The 27,714-nt window shown below is 48.1% G+C and overlaps 8 protein-coding genes and 1 non-coding gene across 9 annotated transcripts; 2 read left to right on the forward strand and 7 right to left on the reverse strand.

Annotated features, from left to right (window-relative positions):
• Positions 1-778: 778 nt before the first annotated feature.
• ALT_0534 (MDR family MFS transporter) lies at positions 779-2,629 on the reverse strand (the record flags this gene model as incomplete). The annotated part of the gene is made up of 4 exons (XM_033554916.2): positions 779-1,486; positions 1,559-2,018; positions 2,089-2,426; positions 2,486-2,629. 4 exons carry the CDS (start codon positions 2,627-2,629, stop codon positions 779-781), a joined length of 1,650 nt encoding a protein of 549 aa, XP_033410807.2.
• A 2,897-nt stretch (positions 2,630-5,526) lies between these two features.
• Positions 5,527-6,152, reverse strand: ALT_0535 (uncharacterized protein; the record flags this gene model as incomplete). The annotated part of the gene is made up of 2 exons (XM_033554915.2): positions 5,527-6,002; positions 6,068-6,152. The coding sequence occupies 2 exons, from the start codon at positions 6,150-6,152 to the stop codon at positions 5,527-5,529; spliced, it is 561 nt and encodes a 186-aa protein (XP_033410806.1).
• A 2,944-nt stretch (positions 6,153-9,096) lies between these two features.
• ALT_0536 (uncharacterized protein) lies at positions 9,097-10,462 on the reverse strand (the record flags this gene model as incomplete). Its single annotated transcript, XM_089598999.1, has 2 exons — positions 9,097-10,335; positions 10,397-10,462. 2 exons carry the CDS (start codon positions 10,460-10,462, stop codon positions 9,097-9,099), a joined length of 1,305 nt encoding a protein of 434 aa, XP_089456663.1.
• Positions 10,463-10,822: 360 nt separating this feature from the next.
• ALT_0537 (Fig1 domain-containing protein) lies at positions 10,823-11,875 on the forward strand (the record flags this gene model as incomplete). Its single annotated transcript, XM_033554913.2, has 3 exons — positions 10,823-10,979; positions 11,050-11,419; positions 11,497-11,875. The coding sequence occupies 3 exons, from the start codon at positions 10,823-10,825 to the stop codon at positions 11,873-11,875; spliced, it is 906 nt and encodes a 301-aa protein (XP_033410804.2).
• An 87-nt stretch (positions 11,876-11,962) lies between these two features.
• Positions 11,963-14,815, reverse strand: ALT_0538 (uncharacterized protein; the record flags this gene model as incomplete). Its single annotated transcript, XM_089599000.1, has 1 exon — positions 11,963-14,815. One exon carries the CDS (start codon positions 14,813-14,815, stop codon positions 11,963-11,965), a length of 2,853 nt encoding a protein of 950 aa, XP_089456664.1.
• A 3,867-nt stretch (positions 14,816-18,682) lies between these two features.
• On the reverse strand, positions 18,683-19,416 carry ALT_0539 (uncharacterized protein; the record flags this gene model as incomplete). Its single annotated transcript, XM_089599001.1, has 3 exons — positions 18,683-18,883; positions 18,934-19,040; positions 19,095-19,416. The coding sequence occupies 3 exons, from the start codon at positions 19,414-19,416 to the stop codon at positions 18,683-18,685; spliced, it is 630 nt and encodes a 209-aa protein (XP_089456665.1).
• A 1,594-nt stretch (positions 19,417-21,010) lies between these two features.
• On the reverse strand, positions 21,011-21,652 carry ALT_0540 (uncharacterized protein; the record flags this gene model as incomplete). The annotated part of the gene is made up of 1 exon (XM_033554911.2): positions 21,011-21,652. One exon carries the CDS (start codon positions 21,650-21,652, stop codon positions 21,011-21,013), a length of 642 nt encoding a protein of 213 aa, XP_033410802.2.
• A 2,281-nt stretch (positions 21,653-23,933) lies between these two features.
• Positions 23,934-24,006, forward strand: ALT_t007. Its single transcript has one exon. It is a non-coding gene; the product is annotated as a tRNA-Lys (tRNA).
• Positions 24,007-24,699: 693 nt separating this feature from the next.
• Positions 24,700-24,921, reverse strand: ALT_0541 (UPF0499 protein; the record flags this gene model as incomplete). The annotated part of the gene is made up of 1 exon (XM_033554910.2): positions 24,700-24,921. One exon carries the CDS (start codon positions 24,919-24,921, stop codon positions 24,700-24,702), a length of 222 nt encoding a protein of 73 aa, XP_033410801.2.
• Positions 24,922-27,714: the final 2,793 nt, after the last annotated feature.

Genomic DNA, 27,714 nt, shown 5'->3' on the forward strand with positions numbered 1-27,714 from the left:
GAAGGAGTTGCGTCCGAGAGTACTAGTAATGGTATACAAATACAGGAATTAATGCGACACAAAACTATCATGGAAATAGAGGATGACCGCAATGACTCTGATAGCCTTCAGTAGCCAGTGTGAATTCCAGTAAATGCCAGCATGATCAATATAGAAACAGCAAGCTAGAATAGCCGAGGATTTTGATTAGCGTGCTTATTCTCTCATTGGGGAATATCATTTTTACAAAGGACGACAAACCGTTCGCTAGGATGGAGAAGGGCACGGTGCAGCGCCATCAAACAATGGAGGCCTATAAGAATGAAATCGACGCCCAAATTCCAGTGGGGCCTTCGACAGCCAGCATTTATCACTCGATCTGAATACAAATATGCATTTTCTGGCTCCTTGGCTAAGGCTGTAGCAGAGATAACGGATACTGACGGGTTCGACACAAACAGTGGCATTATCGAAGCGGGCATGGATTCTCAGCAGGTTGATCTGCTAATTGCCAATGTTTGATTCAAAATGGGCTAAATTGTCGATTGGACGACCACCAGCTTAACGAACATGCAATATGCACTCACATGAGTGCGGCGAAGCTTGCCTCTTACACCTTTCGTCCGTCTCAATCGCCGTCGCAGGATGACCACCTACAGGCCATCAAGCAGGCGAACTTGCCGGCGTCAGAGCATCTATATGCCGCTTGGCGAAGGTAGCCGGACTGGTGCATACAGATGGCGCATAGCCCCTGTCATAATCATATGGAACTGGGCATAAAACGGCCTGTTATCATGGCTCATTCCTCCTTCAGTCCCGTCCGAGTCTCGGTATGCTCCTCACTCAATGGGTTCTTGCTGATAAAGACGCTTGCAATGAGAGCCAGTCCAGCAACACAAGTGTACATGATCCAGACATTGCGCAAGCTCAAAGAGAACGCGTCGGCAACTACTCCCGCTTTCTCCGGGTCGGAAATGCTTTTGATGCTTCCTGGGCTAGCGGCAGCTGAAGCCCCAGTTAATTGATTGACCAGCCTATCAATGAGGCCGGCATGCTCCAGAAGCCTCCTTTTGCCCTTTATGCTGTTCTGAAAGACCACCCCGCCGACGACTATTGAGACCGACATGGCCATTGTTCGAATGAAACCGAGCATGGCAGTCCCGCTTGCGGTATCCTCCTGCGCGATCAGGGATTGCAAGGCGATCAACGGCGGCTCAAATAGGAGAGCCGAACCTGCTCCGCTGATGATCTGGATAAAGACGATCTCAGTCAGCGATGATGCGGAGTGAAGGCGAATGAACAACCCCGTTCCAACTGTGAGTAGGAACGTTCCAATCCATATTTGTTCAACATATCGGCCGGTCCGATGAATGAGCCAGCCCGACGCTCCGCTGAACAGGCCTTCAGCCAGCACAAGAGGCAAGACTAGGAGTCCGGATCGCATGGGGCTTGCCTGCTTGACAGACTGGAAATAGAGCGGGAGGTAGTATTCACAGCCGATAAATACCTGCAAAGGTTAGCATTCCCGAGTGCGCTTTCTGGTCCAACGTAATACTGGGCACATTCAGGAATGACTCACAAATCCATGGAAGAAGGTAACCAAGGACACGGCAAGGTTCGATCTGGGCTTAAGGACATGAAGTGGCATAAGCGGGTACTTGGCAATGTACTTTTCCGCATAAAAGAAGACGATCAGGAATAGAGACCCAAAGACAATCAGGCAGATGACTTGAGGAGAACTCCAGGCAAAAGTTTCTCCGCCAAAGTTTAAGCCAAGAAGCAGCATAAGGGTGACACCTAGGACTGAGAGACTCCCAATCCAGTCAATCGCTCTGATGCCATCCCATACCTTAGTCCTAGGATTATGGACGTCAAGGAATAAGGACAGCAAAGCAAATGCAAGCCCGCAGGTTGGCAAATTGATCCAGAAATTCCACCTCCAGGAGACGTATTCCGAGAAGACACCACCGAGGACTGGTCCAAGTCCGCCAGAGATGGTCCACATAAACTCCAGAATCCCTAGATAAAGGCTTCGATGTCTAGAGAGGCATCAGTCTATTCAACTTCCAATGTCGACGAATCTAGCAAGAGGATATCGAGCTCACTCACCTTACGCTGAACAGATCCGAAACGACAATCATGACAAGCTGCATTAACCCACCCCCCGCAGTGCCTTGCAGGGCTCGGCCAACAATTAGCATCGTCATATCGACTGCCGCCGCACAGATGATGGAGCTGAGTAAGAACCATACAACGGTAATCAGCAGGATCGGTTTACGGCCCCAGATATCGGAGAGTTTGGCCCAAATGGGTGCAGCCGCCGCATTTGCCAATAGATAGGCTCCTCCTACCCAGGTGTATCCATCTGCCGAATGAAGCTGGGCAGAGATCGTGGGTAACGAGGTCGCAACAATTGTCTGGTCAAGCGCAGCGACAAAGAGGGACAACTACGGAAAAGATGGATTAATGATGATTTTCAGGGGAGCACCGCATGGTAAGTACTCACACAGAGTGCCAGCATAATAGCGATAACCTGCACTTTCTTCCGCTGTGTCCCTACATCATGTGGATGGTTTGGGGCGTCTAGATTATCCGGTGGAGAGACCCCATTGTGATCTCTGATTGCCGAGAGCTCAATTGTATCAGTCATCGTGCTGGCAATGTCCCGCCGAATTCTTGTGATCAATATTGTCAGAATGGTGCAGAGCTTGAAGTTAAATGCAGAGAGATTGAGGCGCCTTTGACTAATTATCGTCCCATGAATACGGAATCTACACCAATTACCAACTACCTCCCCCTGAAGCCCAGATTATCATTGGTTTTATTATGAACTTCGTCTCGGGGTCTCTCAGGTGGGTGGGAAGACTGACTCATCTCGACTGGTCTGGACTCGATACGAAAGAGACATCACATAATCAAAATTGAGAACTGTCAATGCCATTGCCTGGTTCGTGTCAATTTCTTAGGAAATATATTTATAGTTAATGATAAAAAAAAAGGTTCCATTAGTAGACAGTTCACTAAACAGAGTCAGGGGAGCCAATTACTTTTAGCTGATAGGCATAAATGGCCTCAAGCCGGATACTCAAATGGCCAATCTCTCTGTCGAAGCCTCATCCGACGACATCCGGAAGACAAATCCAGTTTGAACAGTCACTGCGTTAGAGGCATTCTGCACGCCACTGTTGTAATGTGGCTGGTGTGCTCTACTACTGGCCCTTTTCCACTTATCATCCCTACCCAATGTATAGCCATCATAAATGGGTAGGTGATCCAAGCATGTATGCAACCTGAGCGTCCCTACTTAAGATTGTATAGCTCCAATGCTGTTAAGCGGTGCTACTGCCATGGAGTACGAAAATCTCGGTTGGACAGGCCGGTAGCACAAGAATGTTGCGGATTACTGAGAGAGTAATTAAATGTTCCCAACATAAAATACAAGGACCCCTATGTAAGCCCTACGACTTCTACTTTCATTAACTGTTTCCCAGTCCCAGCTTTTTCCAATTCTCCCAGAGATATACCTGGCTGCTCCTGTAGTCCTAGTGCTGATGATTTCTTATCTAGTGCAATCTTCCTAGTCCGGGCGAGGCGATGCAGCTGCTACACTGCTGCAATAAAGCGCCGGGAGCTTGGAGTCCTAGCTGTGCCATGCCATAGTCTCCAGCCTGTTCAGTAACACTAAGGCGTCAGTATTAGTGGAAGCGTTATGAATAATCACTTGGATAGGTGTATGCTATCAGGAACCTACATCCTGCGGCGTAGTTACTGATGCTGTAAAAAGGCTGTTTTCACATAGGTGAGGAACTTTATATTATGCACCTTCCTTTGTCAAACTGAATATTAGTAGAGATCTTTCCATTGCAGCAGGTTCTCCCAAGTTATATTTGTTAACTTATCCTAGTGGAATGTTTGGAGATTCAATGATTGAGTCGTATTTCATACATTCCTGTAATAAGGGCCCATCTCTGGCAGCGAAATCTATTAAAACCGTTTCTCCGGATGAGCAATGCAACTGATCAAATGTAGACTTAACCGGCCCCTACATATATTATCAAGCTTACTGAATCGTGCGCTAGAGTCAAGTACTGGCTCACAACCCGAGAAATCAATCCATCCAATGTCTTGGCAATTCAGTGACTTTCCTCTATGTCCCTGGGGTATCGGCTTGAAGCGCAGGTGTGCGGCCCCTGTACCCCAGTCCCCGGATATCATCGCGTTATGGAATCATAGGTTGCAACAAGATCCAAGTGCGCGTATGATGACCAACGCAGCTTCACAGGTACTGAGCTATGCTTGGCTGAGGACGAGAACGTGCGTATCGAGGAACTGCTACTGTCATTCTCCCTGGGGCAGTTAATACAAATATGGCCAGCGAGTGTATGATATCTATGAGACCAAACAGTGTCGCTGTTTCAGTGATTCTTTCCAGTGAAGCTTGCATTTTCCGCCAGCCACGACCAAATCAATGATTGAAGTTGGTAATATTGGAAGGGAACCATTAAGCTCCCGATCTCCAAGGCAGAATCTGGGTCTCCGCCAGCCTGAACACCTGCCTTTAGTGTAACTCCCATGTCCCTTACTTTCTCTGCGAGAATCTGCAAACCCACAAGGCGTGAAGAGAGTGAGATGCATAGTAACAGTCAAAGAGAGGCACTTAGGAAGTTTGCCGTTACTTCATAAGATATGCGGGGCCTAACATATGCGTCAGATGTGAAAGGTGGCCTACGGATCAGCCAGCTATTCTGTTACCTGTCCTTGCCGCGGAAAACTCCTTAGGATGGCAAGCCTAAAAGGATCCATCGTCGGGAGTCTAATAAGTAAGCGGCAAAAACGCCAACGACGAGGAAATACCTTGTTCCAGAAGGCAGTCAAATTCTGCCAGGAATGTAATGCGGATGTCTCACTCATAGTTCAGTTGCAAGAGAACAGCCAGATTTATGTCTTTAACTTGGATAACCGGTGGTTCCTTCCACAGGAAGAGTTCGTAAGTTTTCATATCTTTTGTTTTGTAGATTCTGGGCTAACTAATGGTCGCAAGACTTTTCACTATCCTGCGCTTCTAACTATAATGAAGACAGAGCTGGCCGCTGCCTATCAAGCTTGAACATAATGAATGGAGTGTAATGGAGGCGCTAACTACAGGATATTTCTATGTTTTTAGTTCCTTTGTCACGTTGTTTAGATATCGCCAACTAGGAAAAAGATTATATAGTACCTTCTTAAAACATTCTGGGTTGACCTACGATGCCATCATGCTAACATTTGTAGGGTGAGAATTACAGTTAAGGATTTATGTAGCCTTAAAAAGCATTGACAATGACTGCTGTCATCAGGACAGCAGTCCTGATTTGACAGTTAAGTTACCAAAAAAGAAGGAAACTAGCTAATTGTAAATTCGTCCGATGTCTTGAATACCATAATATTGCCCCATTTCCAGGAAACAATGCACAAAGAGGTTCAAACTGGCCCTGAATAAACTCAAATCTGCTAGAGAGAAGATTTTCCAAGTTTTTCTGCAAAACGGTAGCTGCTGGGAACGTCACCTCAGTAACAGCCCAATACTATTTTGCCCATATAAGCATTGTTGGCGTCGTCATCAGTGTTGTGGAGTGTCCAAGAGAGCTCCGAATTATTCTCCACTGCCATGGTCTGAATTGCATCCGCCATCATTACGGCGAGAACATCGGTGCCAACATGATGAAGGAGGCCATTGACATTCCAGTACTGGGCTGTATTGATTGTGTACCAGAAGTGTACACCCCCAACCTCGAAAGAACCCGTTGCAAATCTGTTATCATTTGTTCCAGAAGTAGCCATAATGGCTCTCTCGGCAGTCGAGCCAGCAGAATATACAAGGCCGATTGGAGGCACCTGTCCATCGTTGGCTTCGGAAAGGGTAACGGATTGGACAGTAGTGTGGTCGTATGCATATGCAGAAAAGAATTGCATCCCGTTTTCCAAGCTTTGATAACGCTTGACAAGTGACGGAGAAGCCGAGGGCTCAGGCAGCGCTGCGCGTTCTAAATCTCAATCAACAATCTGTACAATTCTTCATTTCGATGCTGGATTCGCAGAACTTCCTCACCCTTTGAGCCAGCGGGCTGAAATGGTGCTGCACTTATGGCTTCGGCAGACACAAGCAGAACGAGGGCTGAGAGCGGAAGACGCATGATGGTAACGAGTAAGAAGATATTTTGATGTCTTGGATTGCTGGACCTTGAATGCTTTCCCTGCTGGAGATTGTTGTTGAACCTTCAAGAAGCCTGGATAGCGGACGTACGGTCTCTATTTATATAATGCCTGCTCTTGCTGTACTCCATGTCCTCCAGTAAAAAGACACATATGTCTTATTGCTAGCATAATCTACATTACTTCCCAGCGGCGAATCTAGGCGCCATATCAAATTATTAGCTGATATGAGCTGAGACAGTAATCATTGATGAGGGTCGAGTCGGTCAAGATCAATGCTCTTGACGTATCCACCTCCAAGCCCACTGTGAAAGACACTTTACCGGTGTGTCAGACACGTTATGATGCTCGCTACTACTAGGATTGGTTCTTTAGTCGGTGTTACGGCCGACGAAGTGTTACATCGGATTGGGCTCAACCTGGAACGATGCAAGAAGCCTTGCTAAGCCTCTGACCCCACAAGCCAAGCCATAAGCCGAGACTGAATATACCAGGTTGACCTCTTATTTGTCGAATAACCTTAGTCGGCGGTTCCCAATTGTTAGCTAATCATTAATACCTATGTTAGTTGATCAACTAGTGAGAATCTTGATTTTGATTACAGTGTGATCCACTTATTGCCTGAGTCCTGAGACTCCTGACTAACTAGGTAACTAGTTAACTAAGTAAATGCAGAAATAATTGCTAATCATATGTAATGCTGAGCAAATGTTGTTCATGTAGTATTCAATATTTTCAACGCAATATTTATTGTCTTGACTGTCTTTTTTTTCACTTCTTCCCTATTTCCACCAATCCCGTGTCATAGACTTATCAAGTCATAGAAAAGGAAAGGAAATATGGCTCGGCTGGATCAATGGCCAGAGAAATCCAACCACCAATGTCTCAGCTAGCATTGTGGAATTGGAGGGGCCAAACAGCGGCTTTTCCTTCCAGTACTATTAAACTGTTTTTTCGCAGAAAGCATCCGTTTCCGTGTCCGGATTCAGTCCAAAGTGCCGCCGCTTCTTGCTCACTGAGCCAGCTGGACCGTGACCGGGAGAGAAAGTGAGTGCTCCTGTTGCTCCCTGAGCAGTCCCGGATCCCTCCAGATAGCTCACTGGTTATTGCCTGAACACGTATGGAGTGGGATTGATTATTCCCTGAGGGCCACATGTCAACCAAATAAAGGTCGTTAAATCAAGCCTAGCCAAAGTCGGGGCTGACAGCCCTGCGAGATTTTATTCAAGATCAATCAAACAAATTGCATCAGATGATTTGTCCTACAGTGGACCCAATGAGATGCGCCGTTACTGGGCCGTGCGAACAGGGGACACTGCCACTCAAACCCCAGGTCCTGCAGAGCCTATACAACAGCGCCTCCGACCTGAGCTTTGAAATGGACGGTCTGCATAAGGAGCCAATTGACTAAGAAATCCATTTGCTGGAAGTTCAGACAGGAGAAGCTCTAGGGAATGTAAAGTCATCAGTCTATTAATGCTTCAAGCCTATCTCTAATTCTTGGCCTGGTGTGTACCAAAGTACTCCTGGGTACAGTGAATAACTTCTTGATTGAATAGTTAAGGACAGTACGTAGCCGATATTTGGCGCTGTGATGGACTATTCACAGCATTCCAGATCCTGATTGTTGTCCTCCGTGGTCGGATAGGTACAGGCAAATATAGCGATGAGGACCGTTCTACAATTGATTTTCCACAAAACGACGAGACATCTTGCCACCATGAGTCATGTTTTTTTTTCATTCAATCTGCTGTATGAATCTTATAGTACTCTAATATGTCCCTGTTGGCCTATCTAAGAGATCCTTCCACCTAGTTTCAGAGTCGCCCGGTAGGCGGGAGTGTTGACTACATAGTTCTAACGTCCCAGAACACTACCCTACAGCGGCTGTAATCACTCATAAACCAAGCAGACTAACATGTATATTCTGGCCCAATATAGGCTAGAGATAGATAATGAGGACAAAGTTCTTAAAAGACGACCGGCCAAGACGGAACAACTGTATCTCGAATCGCCCCATATGTATATATATTTTAATGCAGTTGTCCGTGCGCACCACTCCTGTTTCCTTTTGTCCCCCGCCTTCCTATCACTTTTTATCCACCACTTCTATGATATAACGTACTCTATACCTGGTCTAGATCAGGTCAGGCTAGGCAGGAACCGCGAGTCTTGCCAAATACTTTGCTAACGTCCGTGAACGGCGGCAAGAATCATGGGGCTGGGTAGTCTATCGCACTACATACAAATCAGACCCAGCATTTCAAAGCAATTGACATTATCAATTCCTGGATCAAGCAAGAAGTCTACCAAGATGTGCATTCGCATTTTGGATCTTGGGTAGAAGGACAAGGTATGCGGGACTGGTGGAATAAATACCGCGTTTGTATGATGATTGATGATGAGGTTCTTGAGTTATTGGTAAACAAGGTGCCATTAGCAGAAGAACATAAAGAAATGCATGGCGTGCGCTGTGTGGAGGAGATCGACATATGGTATGTTAAGGGTATTGAGGCGCTGCCAGAAGCAGATGAAGGCGATGAAGACCATGAAGGATGGATGAAATGCTCAATCTATACAATGGTGAGACTATGGTCGTTAATAGGTGATGCAATGAATATAGTGAACTTCTAGTATAGAATAGAGGATGGAGATCACGGAGTCTATTCAGTATGAGCGCCAGCATGGTTTTTAACATGACATTGCTTAGCTCACCTTCACTTACCCACACTCACACTGTGACTTAGCGGCTCTCCCCCCAGAGGAGCTAGCCTTCAAGGGCACATATCACTTCTAGCTGCATTAATAATACTGGCTTAAGTACGGCTGAGCGGATTGGAAGCCCTGTTGTCCTCACCCTATAGCCATGCATGCTAGATTCTTAGCAAGCTCTTATTATATAGCATATGGAAGAGGGATACTGCTCTAGCAAGCATGATCCCGCTCCATCAACTCTCTCAGGAGAGCGTCATTCTTGTACATCTCCAGCGCCTTTTCTTTCCAAGCATCCCATTCCAAGTCCCCATCAACATCAATGGCTTTCCGGAGGGCCTGAAAGAGGCCAAGGAACCCCTTCCAATCAGCAAGGTCATACCCGCAGCAGAATTCAAACCGGTGAAGGATCCGCCCGTTCCTCACAGCTTCGGCAAGATCAAGATGACCTTTATCCTCAAATGCTTGCGCAAATGCTAGTTCGTCCTCCCCGGGGTGGTTGATCCCATCATAGAAATCAGTAACAGGGAGAAGCATAACCGGAGAATTGAAAGCTACAGCTTTTGAATCTGTGTGTGCCCATTCCCAGTCGACAACCCCTGTGATATTGTAATCATCGTCAATGAGAATATGATCACCTTTGTCGTCTGCATGCTTCAAATAGAACTGGTTGGGTTCGGCTTTAGCAGGTACAATTTTGGAAACGCTGTCCAACAGGAAGCGGTGGATCAGGAATGCATCGATCGCTCGATCAGCGTATGCCTCTCCCCTGATGATGAGATCTAGAGCTAATTGTATGCTTGAGACAACGTATTCTTCGCGAGAGGTGAAAGGAGCAAGGGGTCGCATCTGCGAGTTAATGTAATCCGTCAATGATTCCCTTGCAAAGGGCCCCACGTGGTTGGTGCCGGGCTGGTTTAGAGAGCCCATTAAGTCAAACGGAAATGCTTTGAGTTCGATGTAAATGTCTGCTAGCTGACTGATGATCTTCTTCCTCTGTTCTGGAGTTGTCAGGGACCACCGTAGCGACTTCCCAGGCAATTTCTCCATAAGGATATACTCAACGCCGATGGGATTCGCAGCCTCAAAGTTATAATCAAATACCCTTGGAGATGGGATTTTTGTCTTGCTTAGAAACTGAAGCGTTGCGACTTCGCTTCGTATGATATAGCGTTGAAGATCTGGCGGCGGCGACGTGGCATTGAATCTTCGAATGCGCGCCAGCCAGCTGATTCCGTCTTCGAACTGGATTTCGATATGGTAGTTCATGCCGCCCATTACCGTCGTACGCTTTGAATGGTCATATTGAAGCGACTGCGGTAAAGAGCAGGGAATAGCATTGCGCAAATGGCTTGCTCGAGCGAGGAGTGCTGGGATGTTGATTTTATCTAATAGTCTTGTGATCTCCTTCTGCTCTGCTTCTTGAGCGATTGGGTCGTATAACTCTGCATCCTAATTAATGGTTAATTGATGCGGTATGTAATGGGACATATTCTCACTTCCCAAGTAGGACAGCTATGATATTCTGAGCCAAGATGTTTGGCGCAGAGATGGCGATTACAGATGATGCATTGTCCATATATGCGGACACATGGTTTATTGCAGTTTTCAAAATCACAACTCCACATTGGCATGGCAGTAAATGGGGTTGGCTGAATTGGCTATCGTGAGATTTGTCCGAGGATAACGGTGAGGTGACTGAGCAGCTAGTGAGATGAGGAGCTGTTTAGCTGCAGCAAAAAATTCGATCTAATCATCCAACCCCTCCTTCGTGCTTACTCCCAGCTCATGTAGCTAAACTAGCGAAGAAAAAGCATATATAAGCATTGATGAAGTGTCACACATTCTGCTTCACTCTCCATTACCCATCTATTCTATAATCTGTGTATCAATAATTGGTCGAATACGTCTGTATCCATCAATTGAACCATCCCATAAAATGAGCTCCCGATCCAGCGACTATGATGGTACGAGACCACCCGGTCCTCCACAATTTCATCCTGTGCGGGGGCAGTCTGTAATTCGAAAATGGCTTCCCATGATCGGGTTCCACCATCTTATAATGATCGTTTGTTCAATTACCATTATCCTTCTATGTAAGCATCGCACAGCGCTGCATCATTTCTTCTATATGGTTGCCTGTGAATGCAGTGCTCACAAATCCAGCAATTCTTCTCGCCGGATGCACCTCCTCCAACGGTCTGAGCAACGTGTATCTGGTTTCCCTGCAATACAAAAATGCCAGCACCTCGGGCCTGAGCCCCAATGATCCCGTGCTGGTAAATCCAGGCATTGCAGAAAAAGTCTACAATGTCTCACACGGCAATAGCACGATTCGCGAAGTCCGCGCCGGGTATATGGGTCTCTGTTTGACCCTCAGCAACGGCGCGCGGTTGTGCTCTGGCAGTGCGGCGGCGCTGGCGAGCATGGTCAAGGCCGAGGGGATACAGGGCAATAATACAGGGGCTGGTGACCCACTGAATCTTATTTGGATTGCGCAGAATTTCAAAGAAAAGATTGTTTTTGATGGGTTGATGTAAGTGCGGTATTCTTTCCTTTGGCTTTGTCTACGTACGGAAATGTTCAGGTGGAGGTACGATCTGACATGAACAGATTCATCGCCGTGGTCTTGACCTTCCTATGCTTTATTCTCCTGGCGACATTTCCAGGATGGCATGAAGAAATCGACGAGGACGGGTCAGAACGCGAGGTCAAGCCCTTCCCTTCTTGGACGGTGATGCAGGTTACGCTGGGGCTGAGTGCGCTGGGATTCATGTTCGGCTTGGTCTCCGTTTTTTGGCAGCATGTTAATAGTAGTGCTGCCGGGACCATGTCCGAGAGTCTCACGTATGGGGCCGTCGACGGCCATGTGGGCACGGCGGCGATGATTATCGGGTGGGCGGCTGTAGTCTGCTTGGGTATCGTTGCCTTGGCATTGCTAATCATGATCTTGAGTATTCGAATACTTAGGAAGTTGACTGATGAGGAATAGGACTTTGGATGGTGTGTACTTTGATATATGTTTGAGCTGAGCGAGTTGAGACCAAGAGCAACGTAACACGAGATGTTTCCCAGGTGATCAAGGATTATTGGAACGCTGAGAGTGACTGCTCCTAGGCTGCCTGACTACCGCTCCAGAGAGGGACGTCGCATATGAAGCATATGAAGCATACGGATACGAAGCAGAAGCGAAACTCTCCCCTGTGTCTGAAGATAGAGCCCTAGGTCTAGAAAATAAGGCCCTCAATCCAAGAAACAAGACAAAGGGTAGCAAAATAACCAGGATGGCCGCAGTCAAACCGGCTTTGATGCCCGACGCCAGTGGACGTGTCCAGATTAGTGCGAGCGGAATTGCGACAAAGCCTGCTATTCCAATGGCCCAGAGAAGTAACGAGCGTGTTGATGGGGGAATACGCCTCAGCAGGCGCATAACGAGTCTCGGGAAAGCAGAGCGAAAGTTGGCATCGGACCTTCGCCAGTAGGGTACACCCACAAGGCCTACGAGGGCAAGTATAATCACGAAAGTAACTGCGCCCTGCACACCTCGGTCGATATCCCGGGTCCAGAGAATGGCGATAGGTGCTACTGCAACAGTGCCGATAAGCAGGGTGAAACTGACTGGGAACCCGACCACCCTCCATAACCCGATCCCAGCCGTACGGCCCTTCCTGCCTATCCAGGACCAGGTTGATTTGCTGCTCCGCTCCAGTGTGCTTCCAAACCATTGCAACAGTAACAGCATCGACAGAGACCGTACTTGCACTGGCAGACCGTTTTGTTCTGCGTATCGTCTAACATCCTGCTTCACGCTCTGCTTCAGACTTCCCAGCCATTGGCTGCGCATTGTGAGCCGCATCAGGTACGCGAACGTTGTAACAGTAATTGCCACAACGAAGAAGTTCCACAGCGGGGCCGAGTCTTTGAATGGCTCGACCTGCATCCCAAAGATAGATGACGAAAACGACAGCGGAATGAAGAGAAATGCCAGTTCGGTGAGTCGCGTGACAGCGTGCGCTTCGTCGATGGAGCGTCGACTGTCTAGGAGACCCATATTGGATGTCAAGGATGTAGACGCATGCCGGAGTCTGGTGAGCATCTGGTCGATCTCCTGAAAGAGATCTGCCACGTTCCTTATAATGCCTGGATTGCCGTCTGAGGTTGCTGCAGAGGTATCGGCTGGAAAAGTGAAACCAAAGAAAGCCACAAAGCTCTTGGTTGATATTTTGAGTTCCAAGAGCTCTCGCTCGGCTTTACTGATGAGCTGCCGCCACAATGCCAGGCGATCTTCCATCTTCGTGTCGTCAAGGATATCGACCTCCATGTCGCTTAGGATCTGGCTGAGCACCCCGAGCAAAGTCGAGGTGTCTTGGCGAATGATCTGAAACAAGATTTGTAGTACATGTATGGGCGCTGTATTGATCCCAGCTATATCATGCATTGCTTGCCGAGTGGACCTTGTCTCGTTGAGTTCTTCTTGGAGCGTGCTCAAGGAATCGCCTGTCAGAAGGGCCTCCTCCAGATCAATTGTAATGGTTTTTCGGGGGATCATCTGCTTGATCAAAACCTGGAAGCTCGTGCTCACGTTGACCTTCCTCCTATCAACTTCTGGTCTGCGTCGCCTGAGCAGCCAGTCCAGCACCGGACGTGACGTCTCCTCTCGCCGTGGGGTTTCTAGCGGAATCGCAAAACCCTCGCCGGTATCATCACCCTCAATTATCAGGACTGGTCGACTTTCCGTTCCACTTCTATTTCCGGCGCCTTGATTATCACGGTCACCAGGTTCGACCATAGTCTTTTTTGGGATCAGAAGTGTCAAATCATGACTAATGCTGATCGTCGGTAGAGGATCAAGCAGCACGACAACTACCATTCCAGTAAGTCTCCCAGTAATTTTCAGGGAACGTAAGAGCTCACCTGTTTCATACTCCATATTCTCGGCTTGCTTTCTCCAAATCGACGTCCGTTCCACCAACCCAAACTCGCTCATCTCCTTTGCCGTCCCGCGTGGATCAACGCGCAGATCCCACTCGGAGCGAAATATATTCGTCTCAGCTATGAGACTAATGCTCGTATCGCCGGAGATATACTCTAGTCCATCACCCTCCAAATTAAGCAGGTCTTCCCGGTCGCGATTGGAAAACAACGGTGGACGACGATACACGGGCCGAAACCACTGGATCGACACATACGGCTTGTTCAACCGAGCCGTCTTCCAGGACCGCGCCGGTGGATCATCATACCGCGCGCCACTGTACCCCGAGTTCAACAGGTGCTCCTCGAAGAACTCGGGAGTAATCCCAAACGTCTCCCCCAAGGCATGGATAGTTTCTCTGGAGAGATCCTCGACGAGAAAGACGCGCCCTTTCAGCCCATCCCGCATGCCGTGGAAGCGGGAGATCTCTGAAGCGATCTCAATCTCCGCCCTCGTCGCGGTATCATCGTCGTAGTACTCGTACAGCGTGATGGAGGTTCTCTCCAGGCGCGGAGTCTTGCGGATATTGCCGTTCTTAATGTGGTCGAATACGTTTTCTGCGCGGTCCAGCACGCGATAGTAGGGTTCCCGCGGTGATGGCTTTTCGCCTTTCGGTTCTTTGACTACCGGCCGTTGTGCTGACGGCGGCGTTGATGGCGGCAATGGAATAGACCAAGGGTGGATGAAGGTATCGTTGCGATCAATCGCCTCCAGGGAAGACCTCGCTGCATTTGCATCTCTTTCTCCAGGGTCACTGACCGTGGATGATCCATCGCGAGACTCGGGTAATGGAACTTGCTCAGGGAGTTTATCGAATGCGTATGGAGCATTTCGCACAGAGTCATCCAGCCAGTGCGGTATTTTTTTTCGTGGCTTACGCGCCTTTCGGACATCGACCCCCGCTTCAGCCTGTTGCTGCTTGATCCATTCCACGGTGTGACGGGATGGTTGCTGAGCCATTGCCCATTGGATTGAATTTGCAGATACTATTTTTGCCCTCTCTCTGATTAAGATTGCAGTGTGTACATTATGTGCTGTTATGAACTGTGTTCAGATGAATGACTCGGTTAGAGCTGACAATTCGACCGAGAAGTGGAGGTGCATGGCTAGTGTGAGTGAGATGCTGAGTTGGTCAGCACGTCTAATCATAGCAAACATCCAATGCGAAAGCAAATAGACTCATTCGCGTGCGAAATATGAATCATTGAGAAGCAATATGTGTATTTGTCTTCAAGAGGTTATAGCTCGTTGACCTACCTAAAATAGTTAAATTGATAAATACTGGGATCACGTTCATCACAGTAGAGGTACAGCCTCTGAATCGTCCGAGGGTGGAGGGTAGCCCAGTGGCCGCCCCGTACGCACCCCGTCAATATCGAAGGGTGCCAGCTCCCTTGTATAATTCTGCCTGAGCTATGAAGGAATGTAAGGGTCTAAACGACTACATACATAGCGATGACGACTAGTAGATATCTCCGCACACTCCTATAGACCGCTTCGAACTCATATATACCTGTCAATATCACAATATAGTGTCATAACCATCCAAATTTCACAACAATATATTTATATGTATTTGTATGCCTATCCCATTTATCAAGATAGTCAATGAAGATGAATTATATGTATTGACCGTCAATTATTTAATCCAGTTCTCCTGTAGTGCCTCGTACTCCCTTTGATCGTCCGCTGTTAACATTGCCTATATCCATCATGGGCAATAGCAACAGCTCAGAGGTATGCTATACCGTGCGTGGCTTCCCTAAACACATACTTCATCGCCATTAACCTGCGTAACTTCTGCTATTGCTAACCTTGAGTATATCTTGGATTGGGTCAGAGATTCCTCAGATCATTGCACGGCAAATACTCCCTGCCGCAATCTCTTTCACTTAAACAGACCTTGCATTAACCAAGGATCAAACAGAAGTTCTTTTGCAGTGGCTCTTTCCTCTGGTCGCCAGCAAAGCATTCGGCCAAGAAAGCGTAGGAAATCATCCTTTTTCGTCACCTTAGAGTCGTTCTTCCAGAGTATTGATATCATAATCTGGAACAGGACCTGCGCCTTTCCATTTCCCTAGTATGGAAATTAACAAGTTAATAACGGCGCCAGGTTATACCATGTTCCGGAGGGAAAGCTGCACAAACCATTTTCATCCCAGAACTCGATGTTCCTTTCACTCCGAGCGAGGGACTCAAGAGGCGGATCTTCAAGCACTGCCTGCATCTCGGCGAGGTGGTATCCATCATCCAACCTTCCTTCGGGATTTTGGGCCCTAAAAAGGTGGCGATGTTCAAACAGATCCCAAATCTCGAGTACTGTCAGCTTCATGTGGGAGAAGCACGACTGTATGAACGATTATCTTGCCACCATCCCAACATTCCAAATATCAACTTTATAGTCCCAAGTCATATTCAGGATGACTTCAGGTGCCCGGTAGATATCCGGCATGATATCGCCTTGTTGCTGGTCGGTTCCCAGGCGAGCCTCCCCTAAATCACAGAGAACTGGGGTCCCATAGGCTATTGGAAGTGGCCGTGAAAGGTAAATGGTACGATCTTCAAGGGGCTTCCGCGGCACAGGAGCTCCAAATTCTGCTGTTTCAAATTTGGCCAGTATGGATTCATCCTTGATACCAAGAAGAATGTTATTTGGTTGGAGATCTAGTCATTCGTTTTGCTGAAGTTTAGCTCGTTCTCCGTTGGAAAGCGTCTTGAATGGAATGAAAATACCTACCGGTATGTACAACCCCCGCCTCCGTGAAGGAAATCAAGGGCGGCAAGAGTATTTCTCATAGTAGTTCTCACCATGGCACTACTCATGACCCCGCCAGGGAACAGCGATGCCAGCTGGTCAAGGCTGACCCCAAGAGGAGGATGTACCAGACAAGTATGGACACCATGGCCCTCCGATTGCGGAGTCTGGAAGATATCGATCAATGGTCTCAAGCATGATTGACCAGCGTGGTCGGACTGGATAGTGCCTAGATGCTTGTAGATCTCAATCTCGCAATTTACTGATGGCGAGGCTGTATAAACCTTAATGTTACATAACGATGCTCCCTGCCCTGTTAGACTTCTAGCCGTAAATAGGGAGGAGCTGCCCTACGAGAGGTCTCGACATAGCCAAACTGTTGCGCTGGATCCATAGCCCAGCTTGTCAACTACCTGGTACCGGCGAATGAATACCTCGCCGATGTGGACGGGGTAGAACTTTTCAGGTCTGTAAGTCATCTTGTTGAGGCGTAAGGGATAATGACAGCCAATCAGTGAGCCCGGTATACTCTGACAGTCTGACTCAGTTGAACATATCTGCCAGCATAAGGACTGAAGAGCGAAGTTCTATACCTTAATTATTAGACTAACTCTACGGTCTCAACTGTGGCTAGGGTGGTGAATGAGTTTTCTATGCGCAATGGATGGGCTTGTGTATTCACTGCTAGAGTACAGAAAATTCACTGTTGAATAGTATATAGATTCCAACTTACCTCCCCTCAGCCAGCCTGTCTCACCTAGCCTGTAGCATCTTCTGCCTTGCACTGCCTCCATTGCATTCTTATCTTCCCTACTCGGGTTGTCTATCTTCAAAAGCATCCTGGCCAGGAGAGACTTTGATACGTTTACCACTTATGGCCGTGCCCTAGATGCTGTGGAGCAAACCCTTTATAGCTCTTTCGATGAAAAATGCTTCAAGCCGTCCAACGAGACCGAAGCGGTCGATACCTGCCACCGCTTTAGACCACCACACAGTCAGACATTACTTTGGACTCAGAGACGAAAAAAGGTCTGGGAAGGCCCCAAAGGTCAATAAAATCTGGGACATCCCAGAGCAACACTCCCCTCTGGTCCCTCAGCATCTAGGTAAGATTGATGTTCATACTTCGTGAGTTTGGCACGATGGTAACACATTCTATTGACTAGATGGAAGAGTTTGGACATACACGACGTGTGTATGCGGTCTGCAGAGGCTCAAGGCAATGCTACGTGTGGCAAACGAGAGCCCCGAATACGTCACAGCACCATACGTGGCCGGGACAGCCCAGTCCATACCACAGTACTAGAAACAGCTGATCCATGATGAAGTCTCGACGACTGACTCTAGAAAGTTCCTTACCTTTGCCAGCGGAGGCTATGGCGCGGGCCCCCATAGACCAGATACTTGGTACGACAATGAGAAAGGGCAAAAGGAACTACAGAGTTTTGAGTCAGATAATGGAGAGCATCTCTATTTTACGAGGAGACACGCCTAGGGGTCACGCTCGCCCGTGAAGAGGACCTCACGATCACAGGCAATTCCGACTACCCTTTCTGGTACAGCGACCCGAGAGATATACGCACGAATTTGGTCGTCTGTGAAGCAAAACGCCTAGTGGTCCTACATGATTGGCAATGGCTCACAAGTTGCTTAGACTATATCAAGTAATTACTTGATTAAGAACTGATAGATGTCCGAGTGGACCTCCACTTGGTCAAGCCGACCTTCGCGGATCTTTTCATCCATCTGTCATCCTTCGCACGGCATGTGGCCCGGCGCCCACTACATCCAGAATGACGCCATCCCACAGATCCTCTGCGGAAAGCACTTACTTCAATTTCGATATCTTCTTGAAGACACTCATTGGAGCAAGGAGCCTGGCTTAAATTTGTTAACGTATTATAACGCTATGATTATGGATATGAAGCCCTAAGCGAGGAGTATATCGTCCGGACATCTTTTAGCCTGGTGGCGTTATATCTCTATTCAAAGTGAGCTGGGATATAAGAAACTGAGAGAGTACATAAGCTTAGCAACAGGATAGCCAATTCTATGAAACAATCAGAATCTGTTCACTCAAACTCCATATCAGCAGCAATGTCCACCTCAGGCGGCGTCTTCTTGTAGGGATCATAGAAACGAATAGAGCAAGGCAATTTTTCAGTCGTCAACGCGACCACTCTCTGCGACGCCAAGTGCATTGCATGACGCACCATGATTCTTAGCATCGTATACACTTGGTCTAAATCGTGATTGTTGAATCCGAATGAATACTGTTGCCGCGCCGTTAGATGGGATTAAAATATCCTTTGGATTGGCTTACCTTGGACTCATTATCAATCCGGATAAACATCCAGTGCTGGCCATCTGTAGCAATGCCGTAGATGCATGCATCTTGGTGGATGGACTTTCGGGCTCTGTGTATTGCTCCTATCATTTTTATTAGTCTTTAGGTTTAATAGACAAGCCCAGCATGCTGCTTACCCATATATGCGAGACAGCAGTGTAGTTCCTCTGCGTAACGGCCCATCTCAGTTTGAAATATCACGATGCTTACCCCTGCATCTTCCTCATCGCCATGCCAGATAGTCCAGGGAGCGCGAATCTTTAGTCTCCGGGGTTTGCCATGGTATTGCACGTCGGCCACTATACCGACTTTAGGGCGTAGTGCGATTGGCGGCTCTCTTTTGTAGAACTCTCCCCGTGGAACGACTGCCATCCCAGCTTCAAGTGCAATAACTGAAGTCAGGAGGACCTTTATCTTTGCGTCTGCTAAAGGCCCTTCGACTGTCCAGAGGTAAGCCATTGTAAGCGGTGTATTTCTCCACCGCAGACACGCAAGTGCGTCAATCACGTTCCCTATACATGTTAGTATTCACGAGGAAGGATATAGTAAATCCAGAGTGACTGACTTAGGAAATCTGGTGCCTCCGTTACATCAGAATGCCATATCTTGTCCACCTCTGCACCGGTACAGGACCGCAACTCGAAAAGATGCGGAATCCTATCGTATGGGAAACTTCTGATTCTAAGGATCTCTACATCCTCAGTTGAAGGACTTTTTAACATTTTTGGACTTTTCTCGGGTATCTCTGTATCTGATAATCCTGAATCGGAGTCTGCAGTCCTGCGTCCGCAGAATAGGACCCTGAGCTTCCCCATTGTTTGTGAAATTTTGCGTTGGAGGAATTTGTCAGTGATGGACTGGTGTTGAAGACTGGGAGTAGTCGTCTGTAAAGAAGGAATCACATTGACGTGTTGTGTAGGAAACCATGTTCAGACTGCAACAACCGTGGATCTGAAAGCTTTATTATGAAGTACGTATTTACTGTTATTCCTCATCAGCCCTCAAGAGATAAGTACAATCTGGAGATATCTATCGTAATCAAATATAGCTCTGAAGGCCACTTTAGAGACTTTTGACTGTGCATGGTATAATGCTCATTCTTTGCGCAATATAGTCCCAGCTCTAGCTATCAATAACGCCTAGGGCATCTACTCCACTGGACTATGTTCTGTCTGCGCCTCAAAGTTTCTGGCCCGTGGCCCATAGACTCATCACCTCATATAATAAGGTTGTGGTGCTCTACATCTGCATGTGTAGTGTGCGGCACAGCTGCAGTCAACCCAGCGGGGTAAGAAATTAGTATACATGCACCTGGGGGGGCAGCTACTGACACGAACTCCAGGCTAATACATGACCATACCCACCAGTAGAATTCCCTGGTCTAAATGACTCACAGTTTAATCTAGGTCCTGCCCCAAGTAATCTTCAAGGGTTATCAGGAAGTCTACTTTACGTTACTGGATGGTGGAAGTAAGACGCAACGCGAATTCGCTTGCATTCGGTACAAAGGAAATAGACTAAGTACATGTCCAATGATTACTGCCATACAGTAATGGCTTGCATTTGAGACAGACAGTGCGAACGAATGGAATGACTCAATGAAGTCAGATTGCAGGAGCTCAAGTCTGAGTCACAAACTTGCAGGTCGTTCCTGCGAGTCCTCGAATTGAGGACAGGAAATGGAAGGAGGATACATCCTCGGCTTTCTGGTTTTCCTTCTTTTTTTCATATTTCTGGCTTTAATGCAAAAGCTATAGTTCCGTTCTTGTAGGGAATCGAAATCCAGAGCATAAGGCAGTTCAAACAGCTTCGCAGAATTCCAGGTCAAAATATGGAAGGCCAATCACGGAAAGGCGTTGCAAGCTTGCATGAATGCCAACACAAGCAGGTAGAAAGCATTCCGTGGCGGTGTGAGCCGAGTCGGGACTGTCGGTCCCTAATGCTCGCGACGGCGGACTTGCGCGTCCTCGACTCGTCTTCGTGTGTGGCGTGGCACAGAGGGTTTGAAGCATTGTTGTTATTGAAAGCGGATTCAAAAACAGTTCATAATAACTCAACGATGGTATCCAGTTGGTCGGTAGATGCGCGAAGGAGATTCCTTGGAGCGCTCAACGCGGTCTGCCGCATCAGAGTCGTACAGGGAGCCGCGGGACGATCCGCGTGGAGATTGGTAGATGATCACACGACGACGCTTGAGAGTGCGAGGCTCGCGCTCGATGATCTCGTTGCAAGCAATGGGTTGCTGTGTGGTTGCCTGGCGAGGCGCGATGGGGTATGTGCGATCGTAGCTGATGATGGGGGCCACAACCTGGACTCGGGCTTGGGTCTGGCTCTGGGCCTTCCCCTGCTCCTTGCGCTGCAGACGCATGCCATCCTCGATCGCCAGGAGAAGGCCCCGGACAGCGACGCAGTCCCGGGGGATCTTGACCAGTGTGGGCTGGCTCAACTCGCGGTCAATGACAGACTTGGCCTTGCCGTTTTCACTGTATAGGTACTCGGCCACGTCGAGGGCGTACTGGTGACCACGGTCACAGAGGGATCGGTCCTCCTGGTGGACACGTAGGGGGTCCGCGCATTGCGAGCAGTGGCTGGCATGGCGCTCGAATGCGGTCATGACATATTCCTCGTCATCTTCGAGCTCGCGGACGCGCAGCACGGGCGCGATGGGCTCTGGACTGTCGATCAAGGCGGGCATGGTGTACGATCGACGAGGGCGGACCACTCTGCGAGTTGAGATTCTTCTGATGATGATTCGTTCCCGTAGGGACGACAGGATAGACGGTGGGAAGAAACGACGCGATGAGTCGTAGGGCGACAGCGTGACTGCTGTGGGTGAATCAAGGCAGTTGAGGTTGATTGATTGCTTGGAGCTCTCTTGCTGGTAGAAGTTGATGCAATTCAGAGAAGCGCTGAAGAAGTAATAGCAGTTGGTAGATGGTAGAAGATATGAGAGACTGCAAAAGTAAAGCGATGCTTGATGTAATGACAGACAAGAAAAATATCGAATGAGAGGAGGGATGTCGAGGTGATATATAGTCACCTGGAAGAGAAGGCATCCATAGTTGAAAGCCGAGTATATAAGACTGCGACTAACAAAAAAGGGTCTAGTGATGGAGTGGGTCGGTCTAAAGATAGGATGACGGCATTGGTCACAAGCAGTGTTCACAAAAAACGCCTTGTGGCCTGTGGAACAGTGGGAGAGTGGAGAGCGGGAGGGTGTGCACGGCAGCCTGGCAGATGATGCTATTCCCGTTCCACTCTTAGTGCCTGGTGTTTGCCTGGAGCGGATGACTCGATGCGGTCCTCAGGCTCCCACAAAACGCTGCGACTGGTCAGTCTGCTGTGGCTGGTGCATGCAGGCAGTGCTTTTAGCCTCTGATTGTTAATTCTGGCCAGGAAAAGGGCGTCTGCTGCAACACTGTCGGCCACAGTTTCTGCTTGTTGGTTGACTTCTGGTCTTGTGATTGGCCTAAATGCCGTAACTGGCGGTCAACCCCCCTTTTGAGACCATCCAGGGATGGATCCAGGATCACCCTTCCCCATGTCCACTGGAGGTCTAGTCCGTCATCTGTCAAGATTTACGACTCCATGTGGTGTGGATGCTGCAGAAAAGGTACAAGTGACATGCAGATAGTTGCATCTTGCAGTCCATCTAACTGACTTTAGAGATGGTACTGAGTACTCTAGTTCTGGTTTACTCAAAGCGATCGTTGTCGGTTACCTATTCGGGATTCGGGGAGGATTCGAGTCAGGATCACAACAGGGAAATGTCAGATTTTCAGCTGGAGTGTGTAGATACTGCAAAGTGTCCTGTCCAAGTGTGGCTTGACGCTCTCGTGTTCCTAGCCCTTGGAGCGATACCATTTGATCAACTACCAGCACTATTATCATTATTGACTTTTGTTCTCATTGCTGATAAAAATGGTATCATCATGACCATAGAGTTTATCCCCGCTACACGCTCTTGGGTTCTGTTAACTTGGGATTATTGGTCTTCCTTTGCCCGCCGGCGACCTGTTGACGCGGTGCAACCGCTCTCTAGATCTCGAATAATTCCTGAGACGCGGGACGGTTTCAGACCATTATACCGGTAACCTATACCGTGCCTCTGATCTTTGAGCAAGTACAACGATGCTATTTGCGTTTCGAAATATGCATCAAATGGGAGTCCTGTTCCTTGCTGGTCGGGATGATCATCGCGATTATGCGCTCGAGCCTCAGGGGCTGCACTGCCTCAGGCTCTCAGCCTCAATCTTACTCTTTAATTGTTTTGACTTCTGACGCTAATGACTATTTCTACTGTTCAGCCTCAAGCCACAGAGGCTACGCCTAGTCTGAGATATGTGACTTCTTCGTACCTCTCTTCCCTGTTTATCATACTTCAGCCACAATCTGACAGGCCGAGCTCAAGTCTCGGCAACAAAAGACCAGTTCGATTACGTGCTGCCTGACAATCCGTATTCTAGGCTTCTGAATTCTTCTAAACTATGTTTGAACAGAGCGTTCAAGTTCTATAGTTGGTTTTTCAGGGCGATCGCCATTGCACCGAGAATTCTCCTTGTCACGAGCCGCAATTCTCGACTACATCGCGCGATTCGCCTTGAGATAGGCGCGGACATCGCGAAATGTCGCAAGTTTGTACCATGCTTCAGGATCCGGATCATTCTCGTCCAATGGTCTATATGAGAAGAGACGTTCAGAGCGTCGGCTCTATATTTATATCCAGCCACTAATGACCATTCGATACGTTCGGAGCAGAACTCATGATGTCTCCCTCACGGTGTCGCACATGTATCTACCGGATTGACATACTAAATTTGGCGAAGAGACATCTCTCACAGACACTGAAGAGTGTCAGGTGCACAATTACCAATTACGACTGCCGCGACTAAGTCGTCTTGTAACTCGTCTGGGGGAGAACATGCATTGCAGAGTGCTTTATAAAGTTGATTGAGAAGAAGGTCTTCAAGAAGCCAGCCGGGCTAGCTCAATCGGTAGAGCGTGAGACTCTTAATCTCAAGGTTGCGGGTTCGACCCCCGCGTTCGGCTTCTCTTTTTGCTCTTTTCAAATTCAATGTGAAAGGAAATTTTTTTGACATCAAGTCTTCGTTGTGGATCGCGAGGTCGTTGGTCGGAAAGCTTTGCTTGGCTCCACCGCAGTGGCCCGCTCCACTTTTAGGGCCGCACCTTGATCATCTCCATTAAGTCTCTTCTTCTCTATTCAATCTATGAAGGTATTCATATTGTGTAAAAACTAAAACTAGCATCACGTAGCAAATGACTCTGAGGTCAAGAATCTACCCGGCAATAACCTCGAGACTAAGAGAGGCCGTCGTGATACTCATACTATGGAGCTTAAAACTACACGTCTACAATCAACACTGGAACAATGAACGATGAAGCGAGAGATTGACTATCTAGAGTCTATCCACAGTAAGCCTCGACCATCAAGGTCAGGCCATCATCGCACGGTCGTCAATCATAAAGAATCCCCACCAACCAATCGATAAGATCTTCCACGATCCAAAGCAACAGTACCAAAGACGAAGCAAGAGCTGTCTATGCAAGTCTATCAGCAGTGCATTTATCAAGAAACAAATAGGAACCCACCATCGCGAGGAAGTACCAATTCATACAAAGCGTATATTGGATGTTGATGATGCAACGTCTGTCTGCACGATACATGAACAAACATTAGCACAAGCCTGTGTCTTAGTATGCAAAGGAAGGAAACAAACAAACCTAAGCCTTCTTGCAGGTGAGAGACTTCATGTCACACTTGGGACATTTACCACCGCACCCCGTGTTGTTGAGGCAGACCTGGCCGCAGTGGTCGCGTTTGTCGTCGAGATTGTTGACAGGGGTGGCTGCGTCGTTGGTAACGGTGCCCTCGACCTCTGGGACAGCTGCGGCGCTGGCGACAGCGACCAGGAGGGAGAGACTGATGAGGTTGAAGAACTTCATAGTGTTGAAGTGGTTGGTTGGTTGTTATGTTTGAGTGGATGTAGATGAGATTGATGGAGTGCAAGTGGAAGAAGAGAGGTAGGTGGTGATGAGAGGAGAGAGATGAGAGAAGAGAGGGGAGATCGATCATGAGGGGGTATTTATACCTGCGAGGAGAGAATCTCAAAGAAATGGTTGTGAATATCTTGAGAGTATGGTCGTGATGATTCATAGGGATGGTGATATAAAGACTTCACGTTTTTGCTAGTAGAGTTACACCAGTGAAGAAAGGACTAGGATGGCTTGCCAGTTAGAACATCCAGAAACGGATTATTCCGGGATATGCCATCCTTATATTAAGCTAGTGAATTATCTTTGGCTTCTACTAACTTCATCAATGAAAGTAGGGAAATTGGAGTCATGCAAGTAGCCCGATATTTGGATGGTTCCTTTATGCGCCTGCTGCTGTGAAACCTCAACTTAGGAATTTTTCGAGGTTGGAATCATGATGATCCCTGAAGCAAACAAAGAACCCGTGCCTCCTAATGATCTAGCTCTACTTCCTCATTTTTTAGAATCTCTAAAGAAAATAGATATCCTAAATTACAGAAGCTGCGTCAATGAGAGTCTGTTCCTCAAACTAGCAAAGTTCCCTTGGCCTCCCGGGTAGTTCTACTGATCAATGATACTACTCTTTGGACACACATAGGAGTGAGATAGGAATTTGGGAAGCGAGAACAAATTCCGAGAGAAAGAGGACTTGATTCTTAGTCTGGATTAACCGTAAGTCGGGGCACAGAGTGACAGACAGAGACAGCGGTGGACTTCTCCTAACCTGCTGTTTGATCATCGCGACCCCCATAGCTAAACTATGGTTCTCTTGACGTAATCTACTTAATTCCAAGGACATGCTTCGCAAGCTTCAGACAATCGGTTTCATTTACGAAAGACACTAGGAGATGGCAGTCCTCAACCTTCATCTTTTGTGCGGTGCAATCGCCACTTCGGATGCTTATTATGGAGGTTGAATCAATATACTACCGATTTTGTACAGGCTAGTGGAGTTCTCCTAGAGTTGCTCACTGCCAAGCGGCCAGCGACTAAACCATCAATGAATATCTATCAGCGTGGCTGTATAAGAATTCAACCGTGGAGCATGCAGAACCGCGGCCGGTAAAGGAACGCTAGCTAGCTGAAAGATAAGGGCTACAGTACAGGATCACCAGCTATAATTCTTCAGTAAGCTTGTGCAGAAGAGCGACACCTTCAATGGCCACTTCATCTCCTTACCAGCGAACAGGAGAGCACGAATGCCCTCGCCACGTTTGAGGCCAGATTGTTATTGGTCGAAACAAGGATCCGGCTGGCTCTAGCAACGTACTGACCGACGTGCTTAAAAGCGATGTGCACACAATTCTTCTCCTCTGGATCCCATGCACTTAGTGATTCCTCCTTCATGCGTTGCAGATGCGACTGACGCTCGGCGAACATTTCTACTTCAGGACCCTCCATTTCATGGACATTTTCCTGATATTGGGTTTTCTGCTCTTCCGATGCGTACCAGCCAAGAAGTGTACGGCCCTTTCTCAGGTGATACAATCTCGCAAAGTACTTGGAACCCCAGAGACAGGGGTAGTGGCTATCTCAATCGAGGTCCAGCTCCTTATGCTGCGAATCGCAACTATAACCGCTGGGCGGCGACCCACGCAACACAACCTTCATCTCCAATAGTTCTTTTTCCCAAGCCGACGACGCATGGTATGAACAATGCCTTTATCATATGCATTAGTAACAAGAATTCCCTCAGTTCAAGTAGGGTCTTGCCTACCCATATAGCTGACGCACTGCTAGAGTGCGGAGCCAAACTCCGCTGGTCGTCTTACTTCACAGGACCACGTTTGAGCTCATGTCCCTTGGGTCGCCGTACCAAAAAGAGTAGCCGGTATTGGCCGTAAAGTTGAGAAGAATACGGTGCAGGCGCTGTCTGCGGTAAACATGCCATTCATCTTCGGTGGCACCTACACCCGGGGTTCTTGCTCTGCTGGCTGCAGGTAACTGTGAGTCGCTGTCTGCACTTGTACCAAGTGCCTGCGCGCTGTATCATGTTGCTGTGGGGTGGGAATATTCCATGGACTGTCACTGCCCAAGTTGGCGCCGCTACCATAACTACTGCTACTGTAGCCGTCCGCATTGCGAGGAGAACCACCACCTCAGTCAGCGCCATACCACCACTGTCACTGAGGTGGTTGTCTTCATCACCAGAGTTATCATTGTCGGAGCTGGAGCCAGCTAAGGAATAACTGCTGGTGCGATCACTGTCTGCAGCCGTCTCATTATCCGACACCACATTCTCAGTCCAAGTTGTACTATTTCAACATATTAGCCAAAATATTGTGGTGATGATACTAGCCTTTTCAGCCAGAGCTAAATCGACTCGCCAATATCAGCTCTGGCCGAAAGCTCTAGGGGCCAGGTCGGAGGAGGGGGGATACTTTACCTTGGTGGCAATAGCGGCCATGCGCTGCTTCCAGCCTGCAGGTCCCTCACTGGGCGAAGCTTCCCTTAGGCACTTCTATGCACCCCATGGCTTTTCTTCATCCACTCCGCGTCCCTCTGCGGAAGACCAAGGTCGTCCAGGTCCTTAATGCCCAGCCAACTGGCTGGCTGGCCAAACATGGGGCAGAGTGTCTCCGCCGCAGCTTGCTGGATGACCTCGGCTTTTCGCAAGATCAGCTGCCTCACCTGCCGTGTTGTTGTCATCTGGGACATTTATTGAACGAGTTGCGAGGCCATGGACTCAGGAGATTATAAGCC

This window comes from Aspergillus lentulus, assembly GCF_001445615.1.
Source record: "Aspergillus lentulus DNA, contig: Alt01, strain: IFM 54703, whole genome shotgun sequence".
In the NCBI taxonomy this organism is placed as follows: Eukaryota; Fungi; Ascomycota; class Eurotiomycetes; order Eurotiales; family Aspergillaceae; genus Aspergillus; species Aspergillus lentulus.